General features: G+C 43.9%; 1 protein-coding gene across 2 annotated transcripts; it reads left to right on the top strand.

The window, feature by feature from the left end:
* The first annotated feature begins 2,704 nt into the window (after positions 1-2,704).
* Positions 2,705-23,217, top strand: KDM4A (lysine demethylase 4A). Of its 2 annotated transcripts, none has more exons than XM_088455636.1 (22): positions 2,705-2,943; positions 4,480-4,658; positions 6,301-6,476; positions 8,409-8,523; positions 8,714-8,907; positions 8,998-9,047; positions 11,080-11,183; positions 11,420-11,557; positions 11,989-12,167; positions 12,746-12,918; positions 13,303-13,613; positions 14,358-14,478; positions 14,596-14,777; positions 14,955-15,150; positions 15,783-15,859; positions 15,968-16,023; positions 16,943-17,051; positions 17,137-17,322; positions 17,491-17,658; positions 19,210-19,329; positions 21,181-21,273; positions 21,455-23,217. In XM_088455636.1, the coding sequence occupies exons 2-22, from the start codon at positions 4,521-4,523 to the stop codon at positions 21,593-21,595; spliced, it is 3,027 nt and encodes a 1,008-aa protein (XP_088311762.1). In that variant the 5' UTR covers positions 2,705-2,943; positions 4,480-4,520; the 3' UTR covers positions 21,596-23,217. The 2 variants fall into 2 exon arrangements, with proteins under 2 accessions (XP_088311762.1, XP_088311763.1); XM_088455637.1 differs by lacking the exon at positions 2,705-2,943 and adding an exon at positions 3,179-3,225.
* Positions 23,218-24,315: the final 1,098 nt, after the last annotated feature.

Below are 24,315 nucleotides of genomic sequence, written 5' to 3'. Positions count from 1 at the left end.
ATAGAGGGGGGTAGTGAGCCCCCCTTGTGTATATATTACATATACAGTGTCAGTATAGAGGGGGCTAGTGAGCCCCCCTTGTGTATATATTACATATACAGTGTCAGTATAGAGGGGGGTAGTGAGCCCCCCTTGTGTATATATTACATATACAGTGTCAGTATAGAGGGGGCTAGTGAGCCCCCATTGTGTATATATCACATATACAGTGTCAGTATAGAGGGGTAGTGCCTGAACCCCCCTTGTGTATATATTACATATACAGTGTCAGTATAGGGGGGTAGTGAGCCCCCATTGTGTTTATATTATTACATATACAGTGTCAGTATAGAGGGGGGTAGTGAGCCCCCCTTGTGTCTATATTACATATACAGTGTCAGTATAGAGGGGGGTAGTGAGCCCCCCTTGTGTATATATTACATATACAGTGTCAGTATAGAGGGGGGTAGTGAGCCCCCCTTGTGTATATATTACATACATATACAGTGTCAGTATAGAGGGGGGTAGTGAGCCTCCCTTGTGTATATATTACATATACAGAGTCAGTATATAGGGGGGTAGTGAGCCCCCCTTGTGTATATATTACATATACAGTGTCAGTATAGAGGGGGGTAGTGAGCCCCCCTTGTGTCTATATTACATATACAGTGTCAGTATAGAGGGGGGTAGTGAGCCCCCTTGTGTCTATATTACATATAGTGTCAGTATAGAGGGGGCTAGTGAGCCCCCCTTGTGTATATATTACATATACAGTGTCAGTATAGAGGGGGTAGTGAGCCCCCCTTGTGTATATATTACATATACAGTGTCAGTATAGAGGGGGGTAGTGAGCCCCCCTTGTGTATATATTACATATACAGTGTCAGTATAGAGGGGGCTAGTGAGCCCCCATTGTGTATATATCACATATACAGTGTCAGTATAGAGGGGTAGTGCCTGAACCCCCCTTGTGTATATATTACATATACAGTGTCAGTATAGGGGGGTAGTGAGCCCCCATTGTGTTTATATTATTACATATACAGTGTCAGTATAGAGGGGGGTAGTGAGCCCCCCTTGTGTCTATATTACATATACAGTGTCAGTATAGAGGGGGGTAGTGAGCCCCCCTTGTGTATATATTACATATACAGTGTCAGTATAGAGGGGGGTAGTGAGCCCCCCTTGTGTATATATTACATACATATACAGTGTCAGTATAGAGGGGGGTAGTGAGCCTCCCTTGTGTATATATTACATATACAGAGTCAGTATATAGGGGGGTAGTGAGCCCCCCTTGTGTATATATTACATATACAGTGTCAGTATAGAGGGGGGTAGTGAGCCCCCCTTGTGTCTATATTACATATACAGTGTCAGTATAGAGGGGGGTAGTGAGCCCCCTTGTGTCTATATTACATATAGTGTCAGTATAGAGGGGGCTAGTGAGCCCCCCTTGTGTATATATTACATATACAGTGTCAGTATAGAGGGGGTAGTGAGCCCCCCTTGTGTATATATTACATATACAGTGTCAGTATAGAGGGAGGTAGTGAGCCCCCCTTGTGTCTATATTACATATACAGTGTCAGTATAGAGGGGGGTAGTGAGCCCCCTTGTGTCTATATTACATATACAGTGTCAGTATAGAGGGGGCTAGTGAGCCCCCCTTGTGTATATATTACATATACAGTGTCAGTATAGAGGGGGGTAGTGAGCCCCCCTTGTGTATATATTACATACATATACAGTGTCAGTATAGAGGGGGGTAGTGAGCCTCCCTTGTGTATATATTACATATACAGAGTCAGTATATAGGGGGGTAGTGAGCCCCCCTTGTGTATATATTACATATACAGTGTCAGTATAGAGGGGGGTAGTGAGCCCCCCTTGTGTCTATATTACATATACAGTGTCAGTATAGAGGGGGGTAGTGAGCCCCCTTGTGTCTATATTACATATAGTGTCAGTATAGAGGGGGCTAGTGAGCCCCCCTTGTGTATATATTACATATACAGTGTCAGTATAGAGGGGGTAGTGAGCCCCCCTTGTGTATATATTACATATACAGTGTCAGTATAGAGGGAGGTAGTGAGCCCCCCTTGTGTCTATATTACATATACAGTGTCAGTATAGAGGGGGGTAGTGAGCCCCCTTGTGTCTATATTACATATACAGTGTCAGTATAGAGGGGGCTAGTGAGCCCCCCTTGTGTATATATTACATATACAGTGTCAGTATAGAGGGGGGTAGTGAGCCCCCCTTGTGTATATATTACACATACAGTGTCAGTATAGAGGGGGTAGTGAGTCCCCATTGTGTATATATTACATATAGTGTCATTGTGTCAGTATAGACGGGGGTAGTGAGCCCCCATTGTGTATATATCACACACACACATATATTTATATATATATATATATATTATATATATATATAGTGTGACTGTGTGAGTCCCCATTGTGTAGTGTATAGCTAAATTACATACACAACATCCACCGTGACTGCCAACTACCTCACACAGCTGAGCTGCTCAGACACAATAACAGCTACACACCACCACACCCCAGCCACCCTATTGGTCGGCACAGTCAGCCAGCACCGCCGTGATTGGACCAGGCACGCACGGCTCGTGCAGCCCATCCAATCAGGAGCCGACCTCGGCAGCAGACTGGCCAGTGGCGGCTTCTGATTCGGTAAGAGGCGGACTCAAGGGTCGCTCCCATTGGCTGGCGTCAGAGGGAGTGCGCATGCGCAGTAAGGAGAAAGCGAAAGACGACGGACGGAGAAGCAGTCTGTGTGATCCCATTGCCGACAGCAATCCCGGGGGCCCGCATCGACGCGGGATCAGCGTACGGGCAGCCGGACAGAGCCGCGTCTCCACACACGACAGCCCACTTGTGGGCCTGCCGGGTCACAGTGCCGAACCCTGCTCCCCAGCCTCCGGCTGGCCATCGCCCTTTAGTAAGTCATCGCCCGCTGCCCCCTGCCCTCGCATTCCCCTCTGCCCCGGGCTGGGTGGGGGATGGGGTAACCAGAGGGGGGGACCCCCAAGGGAGTAACTGCCGCCCCAGCCAATAGGAGCCCTCCGCACGTTTCCCCGGTCCTCGCTTCCGGTATGCGGCCAATCAGATGCGAGTATAACCACCGAGTCCCGCCCCCTCCGCTGCCATTTCCGTTCTGTGTGCTCTAAGCGTCATTATAGTACTGACTGTCAGGGCATGCTGGGATTGTTAGTTCCCCCAGGTGATGTGTGCTCCTCTCTATTGGATCCTGTCTCCCACTGCCTCTATGCACCCCAGTCTCTCATATATTAGTCACTGTGTAATTTTGTAATGTACAGATGTTTATTATACAGGTGTGTGTGCATATATACACTTGTGCATCATAAACACACGTCAATGTATGTAATTGTACCCAGTAACTATCGATTGAAATATAAATGTGAGTATGTATGTGTAAAATATATATGTGTGTCCGTCCAGGAAAAATCAAATTTACTTATAGTAACTGTGCCAAATGTATAATATTTAGATAGTTACTGTGTACATTGACGTGTTTATATTGCATGTAGATATGTTACCCCCATATGGTTGATTATTATACATACACATTGTGAGTCAAAGGTAAGTCCATATGTGGATGCACCCTGTGGCTGTCTGCAGACTGCATGCGCTGGCTATGGACGGAGATTGATAGAGCAGACGGTGCGATCCAGCCCTTCACAGATCACTCATTACATGAAATGGGCATTTCTACGGCGGCATTCGCATAGAACGGATTTGTCTGGTGGGCGCCTTTTGTGACCCTATGGAGCGTGCGGACACCTGTTTCTGATGGGTTTTTTTGCACCCAGTATGGGGTGGGAGTGCCCATGCTAGTGATGACAGCTGCGGATGGAGAAAGTGGGCAGGCCTGCCGTCCGCATGAAGACTGGCTGATAATCTGCATAGACGGGCGGATACTCTCATAAGTAAGAAGGCTCCTATGTCTGGACGGCAAAGCGGCTGGAGATGCGTCCGACTCACAATCAGGACCTGTATTATTCTATGCAGATGAAAAGTATATACAAATACATAGATTTACTGCATGCAGTATTGTATTTATCACTACACCAGTCATTTTAGGTAGTGTATGATGAAATTGTTCGTTCAGCCTACACATGTATTACTATCCTCCAATTAGCTTCAGTACAGGCTTATTCGTCTGCTGGGTGTGATTGTTAAATGGGGGGGGGAGTCGGACAATACCCCACCCCCCATATGTATATGCAACCTGTTTATTGGATGTCTGTATTCTGTGGTTAATGGTTCTGTTGTTTTCGGCTTGCAATTTATGGCCTTATTTAATGTTCACAATATATATATATATATATATATATATATATATATAATGTAGTTATCAGAAGTAATGTGATTTTCAGACCAGGTTTGTGTGACTAACTTGTATAACTGGTGTGTTACTCTGCTTTTTTTACACTAATATTTGTTTGGTCATTAGTCCTAGGCAGCTGAAAAGCGCACAGGGTGATAGACGTCAAGATGGCGGGTGAAAACGATAACCCAAATCCGAGCTCCCGGATCATGACGTTCCATCCAACCATGGAGGAGTTCCGCAACTTCAAGCGGTACATAGCTTACATTGAATCCCAAGGGGCACATCGAGCTGGGCTGGCGAAGGTAAGAACATGAACTTGTATCGCTGTTCTGAATATAAAATATAATCTATAGGGACTGTGCATGCAGCTTACAAATGTATATTGTTACCTTGTCTACAGATACATACTGATCTCACATTGGTCCCTACAGTCTGAGCTCTCTACCACACATACTAGGGAGGTTGGGTACAGGATTCCGGCGGTCAAAATCCAGGCGCCGGGATCCTGACAGGGTTAGGATTCTGAACACAGAAAAAAAGAGAGATTTGCTCTCCAGCACACTGCAGCAAAAACAATACTTAAATCCTACATAATAATAGAGATTTAGAGGTATTGGTTACACATATTTGCAAATATATGAATAAGCGCCAGGCCAATCGTCAAGGCTCCTCTATACTGGCGTCCCTAATATTAAGGGCCTCACGTCCGAGAAGCAAGGCACCCCAATAAAATTCCAACCAAGGGCCATCCCCAGGGCATCACACGAAAAAGGGAAAAAGGTGATAGTGAAGTATGTAGAAAAGATGTGTAAAGATAAATCAATAAGTGTAAATTTGGAGAGGCATGAAGGCAGTCAGCATTAGGAGGAGGTGCTGATGCTTATAGTGCCATGTGGAGGTTTTTTGGGGTACCTCCAAGGTAATTTAGCTCTCAGCTTACATATGTAATGTTATCATGCAGTACATCAATTGTAATTATATGACCCAGAGTGGGTGCTACCATTATGTAGCAATAATTATTTTGGGGTGAGTGTTTGGGAGTGGGGCCCCCGGGGAGGTTCTGACTGGGCCTTTCTCATGGTATCACCACTTAATTCACATAGAATACTTTTATCACTTCTCTATTTGTTTGTACATTATATATGTCATTTTAATTCTTTATCATTTCATTAACACTTATTGATTTATCTTTACACATCTTTTCTACATACTTCACTATCACCTTTTTCCCTTTTTCGTGTGATGCCCTGGGGATGGCCCTTGGTTGGAATTTTTTTGGGGTGCCTTGCTTCTCGGACGTGAGCCCCTTAATATTAGGGACGCCAGTATAGAGGAGCCTTGACGATTGGCCTGGCGCTTATTCATATATTTGCAAATATGTGTAACCAATACCTCTAAATCTCTATTATTATGTAGGATTTAAGTATTGTTTTTGCTGCAGTATGCTGGAGGGCAAATCTCTCTTTTTTTCTGTGTTCAGAGTAAACCCCGTCCTTTACAAGCACCTGTGTTATGCAATTAAGCTGATCTGAGCAACTACCATTTTTCTTTGTAAATTAGGGTTAGGATTCTGACACCGGTCGGTATCATAATTCTCTACCTAACCCTCCCTCCCCGGTGCCTAAAGCTAACTTCCTCCCCCTAGTGCCGAAACTTAACTTCCCGCTCCCTAAACCTAACTCTGCCTAACCCTAAGATGCCAGCGCCGGGATTCTGACAGGTGTCTGGATTCCAGTGCCGGCATCCCGCACGCCGGGATAATGACCGCATCCCCACTAGGGACTGTTCTTGTCAGCTGCCAATTACCCCACCCCACCCCATTTTGGGTCTCAGTTTTTCCTGGAAGCTGACATGCTGTTTTATGTTCTGTGGCAATTGTTAAGCTGACTTGTGTATAATTGTCAGGTATTGCTGCTGTTACATAATTTTTTACGCTTTTTCTAGGTGGTTCCTCCGAAGGAATGGAAGCCACGAACAGCATACGATAACCTGGATGATCTAGTGATTCCAGCACCAATTCAACAAGTGGTCACTGGGCAGTCTGGACTCTTCACCCAATATAATATACAGAAGAAACCAATGACTGTCAAAGAATTCAGGCGTATTGCAAACAATGACAAGTGAGTGTCCACCAGGGACGGTAACTAAATATCTCTATAATCAAACCCCATTGAAGGACCCCTATGCAAAATATGGGTTGTTCCCTAGGGTTGGTGACATGGGAGTGTTCTGTGCATATGAAGCAATAGATTTCCACCAGTATCATTGCCTCCTCTCTGAATAAACTCATAATACATTGTACAATTGACCCTAATACATAAGACCACTTGTATTTGGTGTTAGTTGCTCTCCTGCTACATATAAGGGCACCGCCCCTGCCCCACCTGTGCTGTTTGTATATACTGTATGACTATACTTACTAGTATCACTCTGGAAATTGTCTGAACAGCTGCACGCAGGCATAAAATAGGGACGCACTGTATTCGTGCTCTGTGGGGAAAATACACAACAGATCTTTTAATCTTGTCTGTGCTGAATGGCTCATTTAAAGACCTCATTTGAATTATAAATTTTTTGAGTATAGTCTCCTCACGTACCCATGAATGAGGCTGGAAGCCCCAAATTCTGAGGTTTCTTTGTATGTCCGTATACTGAACCTTTCCTGGCCTTGACATTCCTTTGTATTGGCCGTGGGGTCTTCCCATAAGACTGATTCCGGGAATTGTAGCCAGGAATCTTCTATATAGTGTACAGCACTACTGTGAGCAGAAATACTTTTATATGTACGGTTATTTTTTCATTGTAATGAGAGAATGACCTGGTACTAGTCATGTTAGACACAGGTGTCGCTGTGTGGGAGTTATAGTACAGTTTATGTGGACAGCGGTGCCGACATTCTTTTGTCTGAACCAGTGAGGAGGACGCAGCCTATCAAATCACCAAAGCTAACCTTGTTTGGACCTTTCATTGGCGCACGTTATTTTCACTTCTCAGTCCTATCAAAGATCTCATTTGTTTTAGGGAAGTAACATGCTGCAGATTGGTCTAGTCTACAATATGGCTGCCCCCGTGTGTACACTACACTATGATGGAGTTGTATACTGGCTCCTCCTATTCCCTAGACAAGGAGTTGTAGATTTACGGATGTTGGCTATTCCCCCCCCCCCTTCCTTTTCACTGCTATGAACACTATATCTAAATTCCCAATTTTTTTTGTAATCATGATTGTTGCTATGTGTTGTTTGCATTACACGTTGTCAGTGGAAGTTGCTGTATTTCCGTTTTGTTGTCTTTCCGTGTGCTTCTGTTTGCAGTAGCGCAATATGTAATGGATTCCCTTTATTGGTCAGTTAAATTAGATACTGTCCCTTTATGACTTTGTCTATAGTCTACAGTTTCTCTAGGAAACACGATGTTTTATTCAACTTGTTATATCCTTTTTCTCCTCTCCCAGCCAATCATCTCTCCAAGAGACCTGTGCTCCATGCATTCTCGCACATAAATTTATAACATGCAATGTGACTGCCTCTACTGTGTAACCTCTTTATGGTCAGGGCTATTTTGTGTATTTGTGACCAGACTACGTCAGTTCTGTAATATGTGGAGTCCCTTTTTAAAATATTTTCTGTACGCTAAATAGACTTTTGTTTTATTGGTTTGTCAGACAGTAACTTAACTTTGAAATACATCGTGTGGAGAGTTGACAAAATACTTTTCCGAGAGACAATGAAGGGTGTACAGAATTCTTCCCTAAACTGGGGACTTGCATCATCTCCAGTTCCTGGTGGGGAAGTCTAACATCTCTTCCCCCTCCCCCCCCCTGCCTACTGTTCTGAGGGTAGTCTTCATCTTTTTAGTGCTGGATTCAGTGATTGGGTAATGGGAACCCAAAGCTGTCCAGATATGGTTCTGTGCACCACAGTGTCTTGGCCCAAAGTGACCCCTCTGATCTCGATGCTCCTATGTTAGGGGGAAACAAAGGAAGTACTTGTATACATGCATTAATTCCCTTCATTATTACCGTGACCATTCATTGTGTGCTGTCTCTGCAGGTACTGTACTCCCCGCTATACTGACTTTGAAGATCTAGAGCGCAAATACTGGAAGAACCTGACTTTCAATGCCCCCATATATGGGGCAGATGTGAATGGATCTCTGTATGACAAGGTACTGTATTTGGATTCCTCTTGTCAATTTGTAATCTGCATATTTGTTTAGCTGAGCATTATTTCTAACATGTTTAATATGTAAAAAAAAAAAAAGTTTCACCCCCAACAAACATTTTGTGGCTTTTGTATGATAATTGCTGTAACTGTGTGCTCAATGCCATTAACCATGGTTCTGTCTTTGCATCTAGCACGTGGAGGACTGGAACATCGGCCACCTGAACACAATCCTGGACGTGGTGGAGCGGGAGAGTGGGATCACCATAGAGGGTGTGAACACGCCATACTTGTATTTTGGCATGTGGAAAACCTCCTTCGCTTGGCACACTGAAGACATGGACTTGTATAGCATCAATTACCTGCACTTCGGCGAGCCCAAATCATGGTGAGTTGTTCAGGCTGCCTCTTATGTGCTGATGCCCTCCACCCGCTGTCCCCTCTACACTTTCTGAGTCCCAACGCGCTGTCATTGCAGGTACAGCATTCCACCAGAGCATGGCAAAAGGCTGGAGAGACTGGCCAAAGGTATGACTGATGTTTAATTCTGCTTTCCATAAACCATAGAGGGCTTTAATGGGATGTGTAGGAATATTCTAAATCATCGCGGCCTGTTATTAAATCAGAGACTTCAGTCTGTTGACTGTGGGCTCTGTTTCTCCAAGTATTAAGCCAGGTACAGTTATTGGGCCGATTTGCCAATAATTCTGGTGATTGGCCTCACTTACTGTAAAGTGTATAGACATTAGCATTGCACTGATAAAACAGTTACACGTCCACAAATGCATTCCTTCCAGTATCCGATTGGTTAGCTAAGCCAGAGAGTCTCAGCCTAAAGGTGCGTACACACTGGGCGATAAAGTGGACGACTGAACGATATCGTTATCGTTCAGTCGTCCACTTTATCGTCCATTTTTAAGCCCAAAAAGATGAACGATAACGACGACGCGCGTTCCCGCGGGTCGTTCGTCATCATCGTTCATCGGGCTGACATGCAGGCCAACCTGACGATGTTGTCAGGTTGCTGCATGTCAGGGAATGGGTGAGAGAGCCCGGCGCTGAACGATATCGTTAATGATATCGTTCAGCAGCTGTGCTCAATGTCATGAACGACATTGAGCACACCCTGCCGGGGACACACTAGACGATATCGCTCAGGGAGCATATCGTCTAGTGTGTATGCACCTTTAATCTCCCGATATCGAGCAGTGTGTGCATTATCTATAATCTGCCTAATATACCTAGATTTTCCTGGGACTGCGTCCTCCTCTTTGTGGGCGAAACATATACAAATCAGTATGGTGTGGCCGGAAATAGTTAACCTCTAATAAAAAAATTGCATAATGTGTAGCACAGATATTAGAGCTTTTGGTTCGCTGAAAAATCGCCTTGTTTTGTCGACCCGATCAAAAAAATTTCACAGTGTGTACCTATCTTTAGAACTCTGGGGTTTATGTATCAAGCTGTGAAAAGCGTGGATAAGTTGTCCATAGCAACCAATCAGCTTTGAAGTCGCATTTATCAAGTACAGCCTATAAAATAGGAGCTGGTTGGTTGCTATGGGCAACTTCTCCACCGGTCTACTTCTCCTCCATGCTTTTCACTGCTTGATACATAGAGGGGTTTATTTGCTGAAATCCAACCAGGTTATTGCTTTGTAGCAATTGTTAATGCTAAACCGACCTGGATCATTTTTTGTTAAGTTCTGTAAGCTCCGCCAGGCACAACTTGGGTAATGAATGGCTAAACACCGCTGCTAGATTCATCGGTACTGCCACAGTTCGTTTTGGTGGGGTATTGTGACCATCTTTGGCAGCCTTATTGCCTGTGCCAGAAATCCTTCCTTGGAACAGCAGATCTTCTCCTATACCATCTTTATATGTGCCCTCTCTGTAGTGATGTCTGTTTAGTTTGTTTAGTAAGAAATTAAGTAAAGAGCCAAAAATGTATAGCAAAGTAATAGATTAAACCCAGAGAGACTGAATGTAGGTCAGATTTGTAGACGTTTCATGCGTCTGCCCATGTTCCCGAGCTGAGGTTATGCTACTGCAGGCAATGGAGATTTGTAGGCAACTTCAGTCCAATCTCCATCTTCAGCTGACGGGCTGTAATAGGGCATTGCATGTAGGCTAAATGCAGGGAGGGTGTGGTGACGGAATGAATTGCGGCCTTGTAAACATTTAATTTCCCCTGTTTTCAGACAGGTCTCATGGATAGTGGATAGGTCAGGTGCAAATGCTCCCTGATGATTACTACTATTCATTAAAGTGTACGTGTAACGTGGTCCTGCTGCAGAGATGTGTACAACTCTACATAGGGCAAGCATATACACCTTTTAGTTCTGTGCACGCAAAGCTGGAGCCATTACGGTTGACTTCTGCTCAATTCTGTACGAGGCCATTAATGGGTAACATGACGGAAACAGAAGTGTAAGTGTTACGACTGAAGTGGCGAGTCAGGGCTGTGGACTTTAGTGCAAAACCTGCCCCCTCCTGTAAGTGTAGATATTTTACACGTCGCTACTCTTCATTCTACTGAAGCCTCTGTTTGTATGGAATAGGTTTCTTCCCTGGCAGTGCTCAGAGCTGTGAAGCTTTTCTCCGCCACAAGATGACGGTCATTTCACCCTTCATCCTCAAGAAGTACGGCATCCCCTTCGATAAGGTAAGGCTACAACTTAAAGAGGGCGATGTGGTGGAAAGTGGATCACACATCCTGGGTCTCCTCATTCTGTGTGTGAGACGTTTCTGCTGGTGATTGAGGGACTTATAGACTTGTCACAAATGGGTATCGAAATTGATATGGGGGGGGGGGGGGGGTGTGTGTTTTTTTTTTTTTTTTTACCTATATAGTGACTCCAAATTCCGGTGCGCTTTACAATTGTTCTCCCAATGTTTCAGATCACGCAGGAAGCTGGAGAGTTCATGGTCACTTTTCCATATGGATACCATGCTGGCTTCAACCATGGATTCAACTGTGCAGAGTCCACTAATTTTGCCACATTACGATGGATTGATTATGGCAAGCAGGCCATTCTGGTAAGGGCGACGGTGGACAAGGACTAAATTGCACATCTGTATTGGCAGGTTGAAGAAGTTCTGTAGCTAAATGTAAAAAAAATAAATAAATCTCTTTATTGTCTATGTTAAGCAGAAGGTAGTGAGATGACTATAACCACACACACACACACACACACACACACACACACACACACTTCTCTAAAAAACTGACCTGATGCCTTTTTATCACTGCAGTATGTTGCCAGAATATAGATTGTTTTGGCCCTGTGTACAGATAACTCTCCAAGCCATGTGCAAAATATTAGGGACCACAAATTATAACCAAAACAGCAAGTGCCACCTCCCTTTGTATTGCCGTAAGGACGTAGTTATTATGTTTAGATTTATGTTGAGAATCTCCTCCTGTAAATCTGTTCAAGAGACTGACTGACTGTCTGTGTTGGCTTCAGTGTTCCTGCAGAAAAGACATGGTGAAAATCTCCATGGAAGTCTTTGTGCGCAAGTTTCAGCCTGAGCGGTATAAACTCTGGAAAACTGGAAAGGACTCCCTTGCCATCGACCACTCCCTGCCAACCCCAGAGGCTGCAGAATTTGTAGACGAACACACGGAGTCGGAACAAAAGAAAAGGTCGGTGATGCTGTATACAAATGTCTTACAGTCTAAAGCAGTGGTAACCAACCCTGGTCCTCAAGAGCTACCAATGGTGCATTTTGCAGGTCTCCTCAAAGAATCACAAGTGAAATAATTAGCTCCACCTGTGGATCATTTTAAATGTGTTAGTAATGAATACACCTGTGCACCTGCTAGGTGGTCTGGAAAACGTGAACTGTTGGTAGCTCACGAGGACCGAGGTTGGCTACCCCTGGTCTAAAGTTTCCATGACGTTTGCAAATAGTGATCAATGTCTATGGCGGAGGCGGGTGACTACTTCTTAGTTTGTTGGGGTCTTTTTTTTTTTTTTTTCTGGTGTGGTTATAAATATGACCATTGGGAACCCTGAAACCATGTTCAAGGACCTCCAACTGGGATCCATGCACCTGCTTTATATCCCTTTTAAAATAAGATTTATTGCTGCACTCTTGTAGTGCAGTTTGGTGGTTTCTAAATTTAGTCTTCGAATGGCCTCTGACATTGTGTGATGATCTCATGTGTCACATGCTGATGTCTCTCTCTCTCACTCACTCTCTCCTACTCTCTCTCTGCAGTGTGACCAAACACCGCATAGGTACCAAGAGGCACAGGGTGTGTTTGGAGGTTCCCAAGGAACTTGACCATAACGAAGACTTCAAGAATGAACTGTGCCCTGTCCAGTGTGATATGGAGACCTCCTGTGTGGAGGAAACCAAAGAGTGCTGCCGGGAAGAAGATATGGAACCAGGTACTTGTCCTAACTGGAATGGAGGGGGAAAGGCAACAAACAGCTTGAAATCCAAATTCTTGTTTAGTCTTTATCATTGGTTAATGCAACCTATGTGCACTGGATTTTTGGGAAGGGGTATTACTGTACGGTTGGATAAGCTGTGAAATATCCTAGTACATGAGTAGCTGACCACAAATTCACTAACGCAATTGAGTGGAGCCTTTCTTACAATTGTCCCGCTATAGCTGGTAGAGGATATTTTGGAGTGTTGTAATTGTATCATGCATGGTATAATTTGTTTTGAGCTCCAGAAGAAAGTAGTATTTCTCTTTAATAATGTTTGTTTGTTTTGTTTTTTCCACCTTACTGTGTAAATGTAATTTCTGCCTGTTTTCGTCCTAGGATCGTCTGGTCAGCATTTTGAAACTTTGAAAAATGTTGAAAGTTTTGCCATATCTGGTAACGACACTCCAATCTCCGACCCCGGAAGTCCTTCCAGCAGCTCGGACAGCTCTTTGATGTCGTCGTCCTCCTCCTCCTCTTCCTCCTCACAAGACAGCTCGGGGTCATCCGACACTGACTCGGATGGACAGCAGGAGTTTAGCCCTGGGAAGTCCCGCAGTGTGCACAGCTATGCCAAGGGGCAAAGCAAAGGAGCCGTCTGGAAGAAAAGCAGCGCCATGGGCAGCGTGACAGAACAAGATCTGGAAGTGGTACGTTATAATGAGGGACCTTGCAGTGTTTGCCTACTGTTTCAGAAAACCCCCTGTCATAAAATGGGCATAGGCCACCTGTGGCACTAGCACCACGTGACATCGAGGACGTTTTCAGTGGCCTCACAGGCAGTCCGTCTCCTAGTATATAAGCGTCCCCTTCTTCCCTCACTATCCACTCTCAAACTGCAGAACCCCACAATGGCCTGCCTACCCTGCGTGAAACCTGGCTCTCTGGTGATTGGACTCTGCCACAGTACATTCTGCAGCATGTCTTCATCTCCAGACATAGTATCAACCTAACCATAGCAAATTAACGCCAAATAATTAAGGGCAGGGAAGTCACTGACCTTTTTAGCACCCATCTATTTCTTTTATAAAGGTTTGTATTGGTCGTAATGATGGAGGAACCTTGGTAAAAAAAAAGTCCATCAGCCTCTGAGGGAAACGGGGGTATTGTCAGTGATGAGTGGAGCCTGACACTTTAAACTTGTACTATTTAAACGTCTGACGCTGCCTACCCATGACAAAACGGAAGGTGTTTGCAGTTATTTAAAAAGTGTAAAGCTCGTACTGAGCGTTACACTGATGAGGCTGTCTGTACCGCGCACCAATGAGATCTGAGAAGGATTGACACAGCTGGCTAAAGGTTGATTTCAATAGGTGTGACTGCGGTCAGAGTGCAGAGACTGGCCTGGCCATGTGTGTATGTCGAGTTGTGATCCAGCGATTAATTTCTTGTAGGTGGCCAAGAAGCACATGAAGTCTGTGCAGGAGAGCCGGAACGCCAAGAGTCGTAGGCAGCCTCTGTCCAAGCTCCCACGTTACCACCCTCTGGTGATGAAGGACAGTGGTAGCGATGATGGTGAGTGCTGGCTTACAGTAGACTTGTGTGGGGCTTCTTGGTAGCTGATGCATCACAGGGATATTATCGGTCTGCGATGAACCGTGCAGACTGACCAGTATCCTGCTTATTTTACAGACCAGCCAGACCAACTGCTCATGGATGAGGAGTTTGAAGAGATGGAGACCTGGGCCAAACCACTTGCCCAACTCTGGCAGAACAAACCCTCCAATTTCCAGATGGAGAAGGAGTACAACCTAGCGATGTCTCAAGTATCTCCGCATTGCTCGGTCTGCTTGCTCTTCCAGACATACTATCAGGTGAGTAGACCACAGAGGATATAGGAGTCTCTGTGATTAACTCCTTTATAAGTGGGGGGACATTTGAGACTGAGCACATTCTATAATTTTAAGTTCATCTATATTACCCATAAATACGTTGATAAAGATTCTTATAATGTGCTGACTTGCTTGTGTTGCTTTTATTCTGCCTGGCAGTCTGAGAACGGAGGACAAATAAAGACCGAGCAGACCCCTGTTGGATTCCAAATGAAGACCAAGCCCCTAATCCCAGAGATGTGCTTTACAACCACTGGCAGCAATGCTGAGCTCAACCTGTCGGCGCCGTTCCTGGAGGAGGACGGGACCAGCCTGCTGGTGACCTGTAAATCCTGCAGTGTGTGTGTACATACCAGTAAGTCGCATACCTCACTTAAGATGGGATTGCGGAGCAGGGTCTGTGCCTCCTTTGGTCTCGCATGGAAGGGAACCTGGGGAAATCCACTGATCAGTCTCTGTTTCCTGTCACATGGGACAGTTGTCTGCTAGGTTGATCAGCAAAGTCCGCACTTGTGGGGTTGTATTGTCTGGTGTACCCTAATGCTAGGTTTCGGTGTTAGTTTTTAATTTTTGATTAACCTGTAGCCCCAGATGATTTGCTAATTTGGGGCATGCATTGTGGAATGCTGAGGCTAGACCTCATGTATTGCTTATGATAGTCTCCCCTTTTGCTTGGATCTGGTAATATATTCGGGTTATCACTTGAGCTGAGCGGTTTGGTTTTGGCTCTGATCTTCATGCCATGTTTTGATCTCAGAACGAGGCAAAATGTAATTTTTTTGGTCCAAGAAAGCGGATGTCTCTCCTCATTCTGAGATCTGAACTTGGCGGGAAGATCCGAGCCAAAATCAAACTGCTCATCTCTAGGTGTCGCGCACACATACAGGACTGTCAATGGTGGCGGAATTGAGGGCATCGTGTATTGGATCGGTTCTGCTTTCTCTTTACTTGGTCGTAAAATCTTCCCATATCCATTTCTGTCTTTAGGTTGCTATGGAGTGCCCAAAGACAAAGCTGTAGACGGCTGGCTCTGCTCCAGGTGCGAAGAGAACGCCATCACGGAGGTAAGGCAACTTTTGTATATTGGGGCTCCTCAGTCTTCTCCATTGGTCTGAGGACCCTAAAACCTGACCTTTGTTCCATTTTTATTAACCTACGTCTGACCTCCGTAGGACTGCTGCCTCTGTTCCCTGCGTGGTGGGGCCCTGCAGAAAGCGAATGATAACAGGTATGTCCTCTTGGTGTAATCACTTTCACTTTTCTCATTGATTCTTTTTGTGAAATGTTGTACTGCAGACGTCCGCTCCCTTTTAGTAATTTGCCGCACTTGGACCAAATACCATCATTCTAATGATTCTGACCAATGTTGTAGCTATTCAGTAAAATGTGGATGAAATGATTTCATTATACCAGTGGTGCCCAAACTTTCATGAATCACTGTGCCCTAGAGTATCAGCATTTATTTATTTATTTTCACAGCACCCCTGGGCCAAAAGCTTACTATCGAGAAAGTCCACAATTATTAAATTACGTAAATTGTTAGGTCACCCTTAAACTGGGGTACACACTAAACAATGTGTATACCCAGCGATGTGACTGACGACCCCACCGCCGACGGGCTGACCTATTGGGCGGCCGTTAAACAGTAGACGATCCGGTGCCCCGACCGCCCGATATGTCTGCCCCTGCCGCATCCCCGCTGCTTGAGGACGTCGGCCGCATCGTCAGATTGAGCTGCATGTGGGGCCGACCTGGTGATGCGACTGACGACTCTGCGGGAGCGTGCAACAACCAACATAGTGGGTACACACTGCATGATTTTGCTGATCTGTCCGCTCAATCCGTCAGATCTGGCGATTATGTTGTCTAATGTGTACCCAGCATTTGGTTCAGTTATGCCGTTATGAACGGGGTTTTTGCTTCTGTTTGTCACACATTTTATGATGGGCAAAACCAGTGCTGGTGACTGCCAGTCACACTTGACAATAAATAATTTGGTTTGATCCTGGACCACCAACCCGTGGCACCCCTGCCAGTGCCCCGCCACACTCACATTTGGTAACCACTCTATTATACTGTCCATCTTTCTATCACATTATAATACTGTTCATTGACCATAAGCTAACCTCCTCTCCTGTGTCTGCTAGGTGGGTGCACGTGATGTGCGCCGTGGCAGTCGCTGAAGCTAAATTTGTGAACATTGCAGAGAGGCGCCCCGTGGACATCAGTAAAATACCCTTGATGCGATTCAGGCTGGTAAGTGCTCACTAGGGCCGGTTTGGCCATTAGTTTGTAGCCGACAAAGGGATACTTACCATTGCAACCTCCCCGTCTCTTTTAGAAATGTGCTTTCTGCAAGAAAAGAAGGAAGCGGGTGGCTGGGTGTTGTGTTCAGTGCTCCCACGGGCGCTGCCCCACTTCATTCCACGCCTCCTGTGCCCAGGCTGCCGGCGTGATCATGCAGCCGGATGACTGGCCCTTTGTGGTGTTCATAACCTGTTTCAGACACAAGCCTTCCAACAGTGAGGTAAAGTGCCAATCCTATAGCTGTGTATATCAGGGTTACACCCTCTGGGGTAGTGGGATTTATGGATCAGTAAATGTGGTATAATGCAGTGGAGTACAGTGTTAGCTAATGACGTGTGACTGCAAGTCGGGCTTCTGTCACTCTGCTAATGGCTCCTCCTAACTTTAGGGCAAAGACTCTCACCGAGACATTGTACTGGGACAGACTGTGATCAGCAAGCACAAGAATGGCCGCTATTACCAGTGTGAGGTGGTGAAGCTGACAAAGGAAACCTTCTATGAGGTCAATTTCGATGATGGCTCGTTTAGTGACAACCTTTATCCAGAGGATATTGTGGTAAGAATGTATTATTATTAATTTCTATGATGCGTAAATACTAAGAGATGATACTTAGTCATTCACATAGGTCCCTGCCCAATTGGAGCTTACAATCTATATTCCCAACCACATGGGGGGGACACGCATATGCTGTAAGCCAGGAATGCTGACCACTATGCCATCCGTGCTGCCCTTTTGGGCAGCAAAGATATGCTTGCTCTATATTGATAGTGCATTATATTTTGTTTATTAATTTCAAGATGAGACTTGGGCATATATTTACTAAAGTGAGAGTTTTTAGAAGTGAGTTTTAAAAGTGATGTTGCCCATAGCAACCAATCAGATTCTACTTAACGTTTAACTAGCACCTTCTAGAAGATAATGGCTAGAATCTGATTGGTTGTGGGCAACATCACTTTTAAAACTCTTTTCTAAAAACTCTCACTTTAGTAAATTTACCCCTTGGCATTTTGAGTACAGACATCACTGGAAGCTGATTGTGAAGAGATTAATGCAGCCCATCCACTAGCAGACCATAGAAACGACAGCACGATTACCACACTGTAATCATGCTGTCGTTTCTATGTCTGTGATAAAGCCTACACTGAGCGAGCAGTCGTTCAGTGCAGGCTCATCAATCATCTGGTAACATGCTGAACCTGACGCTATCGTCAGTTTGACCAGCATGTTTGCCCGATGATTGACGGAAGCTACCAGTGGGCGCGCGCATCGCTGGTCGTTTCCGACTTTAAAGTGCCCCATTTGCGGACGATTTGCAAGCGATTGCACGATAACGACGCCGTTATCGTGCAATCGCCTGTCAAAATCGCCTAGTGGATGGGCAGCATAAGTGACTAAATACCAATAATTTATACCAGAATACCATCCTTTTTCTCTTCCATTAAAGAACGAGAATTTGAGACTTATGGTGCATACACACGGTCAGATTTTGTCAGATCTGAACGATAACTATTTTAAAAATCCTTCAATCGTCCATATCTGAAAGAAAATCTGACATGTGAGCCTGCAACGATGAGCGTTCCCGCTTGTCAGATAACGGTATCTGACATCTGATGTGTTTGCAGTCTTTGGACGATTCCATTCATTTTAATACTGTCTGAAATCGTTGGTAAAATCGTTCATCTGGCAGATCTGACTGTGTGTATGCACCATTACTGGTCCTGTGACCTCTAATGTTTTGTCTAGTTTGCCGGTTGGCGCTCTGCAAACGCATCGGGTCCGGGCATGCTGGAAGAACTGCTTCCTGTTTCATTTATCTACAATGTTTGTAAATGAGCCATTAAACTCCTGGTGACCTATAGCTCTTCGTGTTTAGATATCCTCTGTAGTAACGAAGGTAAATTATTTAACTGGGGTTGAAATTTGGGTGCTGCCTTTTGGTATCGTGTGGCTGCCTTTTACGAGGGGTATCCTAGAGACCATGTTATGTTTAGTTGTTTAGATATCCTATATAGTTTATACTTCAGATCTTACAATTGTGATTTATTTATTTTTTTGTTTTGTCTTGTGGCTGATCTTATTCATTGTTTCCTTTTTAATATCTTTCAGAGCCGCGACTGTCTCAATTTGGGCCCCCCATCTGCTGGTGATATTGTCCAGGTCCGTTGGACGGATGGACTAGTCTATGGTGCCAAGTTTGTTGCATCTCACACAATTCAGATGTACCAGGTGAGGTTAATCCTGACACCCATCCCAGCAAAAGGCTAAAATGTTAGTACAAAAAGCTTTGTCACTAATATAAATGCTATAGTCTATCTGGTTGATTAGATCGGTTATAAATACAGCTGCAGAAATTCCATTTTGGGCTTGTGAATGCTCGAGAGTCAGAAGCTGAGACAAAAATAAAACAAATTGGACTCTGCGCTAATTTAATTTCACCAAATCAATTGTAAGGTGGCATAAATCAATACCAGTCAGGCTCTGCTATGTAAATAACCAAAAATTGTTCATTTAATTCAGTAAAATCAGATAATTTGCAACACAATACTTATATAGATAAAATATAACTATTTATAAAAATGTATTCAATGTCCTGTAATTGATATATAATAGCTGGCTGTATCTGTTTGAATAGTTTATTAAGGTGTTTTTAGAAGTTGTGGGTGCTGTTGGATAGTTATAAAATCTCACAGGTACTTGTGGATAAAATATATTTTAATACCTAGAACTCAAACAAATCTATGTTCTTGTTTACTCAACTGTGCTAGAAAAATGGCTACAACAGAAAAATGACTTACAACAGAACAATATCCATGGCTGTCCCCCCAGTGTATCGGTTTTCCTCTCTTGTATGTTTTGTTTCCAAAAACTCTTGCGGGGTTTATTTACTAAAGTGCAGGTTTTTAGAAGGGGAGATGTTGCCCATAGCAACCAATCAGCTTCTAGCTATTCTCTTCTAGAAGGTGCTTGATAAATGTTAAGTAGAATTTGGTTGCTACGGGCAACATCTCTCCACTTCTAAAAACCCGCACTTTAGTAAATGTACGCCTTGGTGTAGGAACAAATGAAGAGATCGGTCTCTACCACCATTCCTGGCGCTGTAGGTTTTTTGGGGTTTTTTTTCTGCTTGCGACTGGTTAAACCCTTGATATAGGAATATAATCTTTCCATAACTGATAACGCCGCTTCTTACTACAAACGTGCAAGATCATTTTGGGATCTATTGTTTTGTTTAGAAAAAGGAGGGGGGTTTAACGCCCTATAGTTAGCACACTGAATAATACTTGCAACAATGTATGAAGACTATATGGTCATAGAAATTCAGAGATTTTGGTGGCATGCATTTGCAAATACATGGGAAGCTGCTAGGCCACGTCACGGCTTCTGTCACTAGCAGTCCCTAACACTACGGGGTTCATGTCTGGGGCGCAGTGCAACCCGAAAAATGTCCAGCCCAGGACCCCCCCCTAGGGCATCACACGAAAAATGGAAAAAGAGTGACAGTGCAGTGTAAAGTATAGATGTGTAAGACTAATAAGTGATGAAAAAACGGGTTAAAATATATGTGAAATATTACATGAATAAAATACAAACATAACAGGTGATGTGAAAAGCAACTATGTGTATTAAGTGGTGATGCCCTGAGGAGGCCCAGTCAGACCAGCCTCGGGGGCCCTACACCCAAACGCTCACCCAAATGTAAAATATACCAAAGGCTTCATAATAAAGGCACATATCATTTTTTTGTCAAATGTAAGGCCTCCTGATAAAGGCACATACAAATTGAGAGCCAGCTTACCTGGGACTCACCCCTGGGAACTCCATCTAGCACTACTAGAACCAGCATACCCTACTAATGCTGGCTCCTTCATGCAACTCATAACAAACAAAAATGGCAGCTGCTCAATCAATCTAGCAGCACTAATCAGGTGCATGAAACCCCCCTCCTTTTTCTAAGTATGACCCCTCCTTTCATGCACCTGATTAGTGCTGCTAGATTGATTGAGCAGCTGCCTTTTTTGTTTGTTTTCTATTGTTTTGTTTGTTTTTTGTTAAAATGGTAAACTTTTTGCTTTTAAGGTGGAGTTTGAAGATGGATCACAGCTACCTGCGAAGAGAGATGACGTGTACACTCTCGACGAGGATTTACCAAAGAGAGTGAAGTCCCGTCTGGTGAGTACATTTTTATTACAAGAAATGTAGAAATGTTCTGTTTCCTGTCTACAGCTCCACTATTAGAGTGCGGTCCCCTTTCCTCCTCAACCGCTCTTTAGAAAGTAATTAAAGAGCCGTGATAAATTGCCGGCATTGTCTTTTCTACATCCAATCTGACTCTCGTTTTCCTCCCCAACAGTCCGTAGCGTCCGACATGCGCTTTACAGAGATCTTCACAGAAAAGGAAGTGAAACAAGAAGTGAAACGACAAAGGGTCATCAACTCGCGGTACCGAGAGGATTACATTGAGCCGGCTCTTTACCGCGCTATCATGGAGTGAGACAGCAGCACGCGCACCCCTCTTCGTGGTATTGGAAGTGGGGAGCACAACACCTTTGGCCAATGGTCTCCTTGTGACTTTGTCTCCATGACTGAACACTTTTCACTTTTAAATAAAATATGAATTTAAAAACAAACAAAACAATGCCCTCTCTTGTAAAGCATGATGGTAACGGACACCTGGGGGGACTGTCCTGTTGCCCTGCATCCGTTTTCTTGGACTCCCTAATCTGTCAGGGATTGTGCCGGGAGCTTGCAGTGGACCTTTCAGGCACCTAAATGACCTTCCTAACAGTGTTACCCATGATCTCCTTTTCAGAGAGGCAGACTCCTTCTTCACAACCAGCCCTCGGCAGCAATTATGCGAGGGAGCTTTTGAGCCGAAGTCGATCGACCTTAATATATATTTGCCCCACTTAATGAGAGACTGCAGTAACATTGTGGTTTTTGGTTCCTTACAGATCCTTGCTTTATTTTGATAAATTTTGCATTAGAAAGCTGGACTTGGTTTTTTTTTTTTGTTTTTTTTAAATATATTTAAACATGACTCTGGACTTGTAACTGCGGTGAAAATGAGGTGCGGGTTTCTGTTTATGCTTCGTTAAGGGAAACTTTTTTTCCATCAAAGAAACGGTTACAATGTATTCGCTATGGTCGAGTAAATATTAGGCCTTTTGAGTGACTACCTCTATCAACCAAATCTGTAGTGATCTGATCAATATTTTAAACCCCTCATCTCCTGGGTGTATCTACAGAATTTAATGGCAATGGAGCAAGTCTTCTGTGATACATTTGCCCTCCGGCCCAATGCTCTCATAACAAGAAACCTCACTTGCCTCTTAATCTACGTAAACGAGCTTCGAACACTTTGAGACATTTGGTCTGCACCAGATTAAAATCCTATATAATGAAACCAACAATTTGGATCTTAAAGGTGTCCGGCTGACTGTGAAGAACAGTGTGGAATATTCCAAAAAAGTTTCGGGTGAAATGGTCGGCTTGTTTCTACTTCATCAACGACCATATTTAATAAAGACGTTCTAGGAAACTAATCCTGGCCTCTACCGTGAAACAAAGTGGTCTGAAGTCATTTTTATAAAATAGAATAATATCCCTGGCATCTTCAGAAACGAGGGTAATTTAAAGAGTATATTTATAATGTTTGCAGGGGTAGTTCCTTTGTCCCCAGGACGCTGGAGGTAGTCGGTCGGCTGTTTTCTAATGATTTAGCATTGTGTTGGTGAAAATGTGTAATACTTTGCAGGTCAACCTTTATTGTAGTGTTGGGGATTGTCAGTGCCTCTCTGATGAGGTAAGAAACCATGGCTGGGATTTGGATAATTTCACAAGTCTGAAGAGGAGCTGGAGGGGATGTCACAGACATGGAACCTCTAATCAGATAGGAGCTGGACTGTTATCGCCCTGAATATTTTTGAACCCCTACCTGATATGCATTGCTTTCCCAGTGCAGATTTTTTTTTATTTAAATTTTTTCTTTTTTTTCTTTTGCAGCATTAAACCCTGTCCTAAACAGAAAAAAAAAGACTGCTTATTTTTCGTTAAACCTTAAATTATATGGCAAGGTAGAGCATTAATTTTAGCAATAAACTTGTGTGGCGTGCAGCTTTTGTGTCTGAATATTATTTGAATATATGTGGTATTTAAATAAAAAAACAATATTACTCTGCATTGCTGAGGCTTCGTCATTGCGTTGTAGGCGCTGTGGAATTATTGGGTTTGATTATTAATACTTATATACACGGCGATTTAATGTAGCATTTCTCTAAAAGCTGTAGCTATCTATGTTGCTCAGACCTCTTTAAGCTGTGTTTGCATTGGGCTTCATTGGTTAAATGCTTGATCCACTTATCCTGGTGTGTCTCTTATTCAGGGATTTATAGGGGTGTTTCACTCCTAGTGGTGATACTTTTTCTTACAACCTGTTGTTACTCTTGGGCATTCCCACCATACAAGGGGAAATATTCCCAACTGACCACACACCACTGATGGGGGAACCAAATACCATTTAAGTAGAACATGTACATCTAAGCATATACGTTTGTGGGGGGAGGGTTTAACTTTTTTCTGTGCAGCAGGTTTATCTGCCCAGTTGCCACCGTCCACGTCTACACCCTAGGTCTCGGGTCTAGGCCAAGCAGAAGGAGTTTGTTCCTGGCAATGTTTGTTATAAAACATTGCTCTTCCATTTGGGGAGATGAAGGAACTTATAGATCTATTCCACTTTGGTTATATTTGGAAGACATTGGAGAATCTTCTGGGGAGCGTTGTGAAATAACAAAATATTAATTTGATTTCAATGCTATATGAAAAGTAATGACACCGTGCGGGTTGTGACCGGGGATGTTCCCGGTTTGAGCGAGTTATATGAGAAGAGTACTTTAATTTGATTTTATTTTTTGTGCATGAAGGTGATTTTTATTACATCAGATCTGTAGAAGGGGCAGGAGTGCCAAGCCATTGTTTAGCTGATGGATCAGAAGTTCTAATATTGAACATTGTTCCGAAATGCTGAAGGAGTATCAGAGGTGTTTTTTCAGGTGTTTAGACCTAGGGAAATAAACTTATTGTACCAATTCTCATTATTAAATGCTATGTATCAATGGGTACTGAGAAAATGGCTGCCAGTGTTGGACCCAGATGTAACAATAGGAGTTGGTGTGTAAACCATTTAATGAGTGTACACACTGGAGAGGGGTGTGA

This window comes from Taudactylus pleione, unplaced genomic scaffold, assembly GCF_031769625.1.
Source record: "Taudactylus pleione unplaced genomic scaffold, aTauple2 ptg000662l, whole genome shotgun sequence".
Lineage (NCBI taxonomy): Eukaryota > Metazoa > Chordata > Amphibia > Anura > Myobatrachidae > Taudactylus > Taudactylus pleione.
This window is presented reverse-complemented; position numbering and strand designations above follow the sequence as displayed.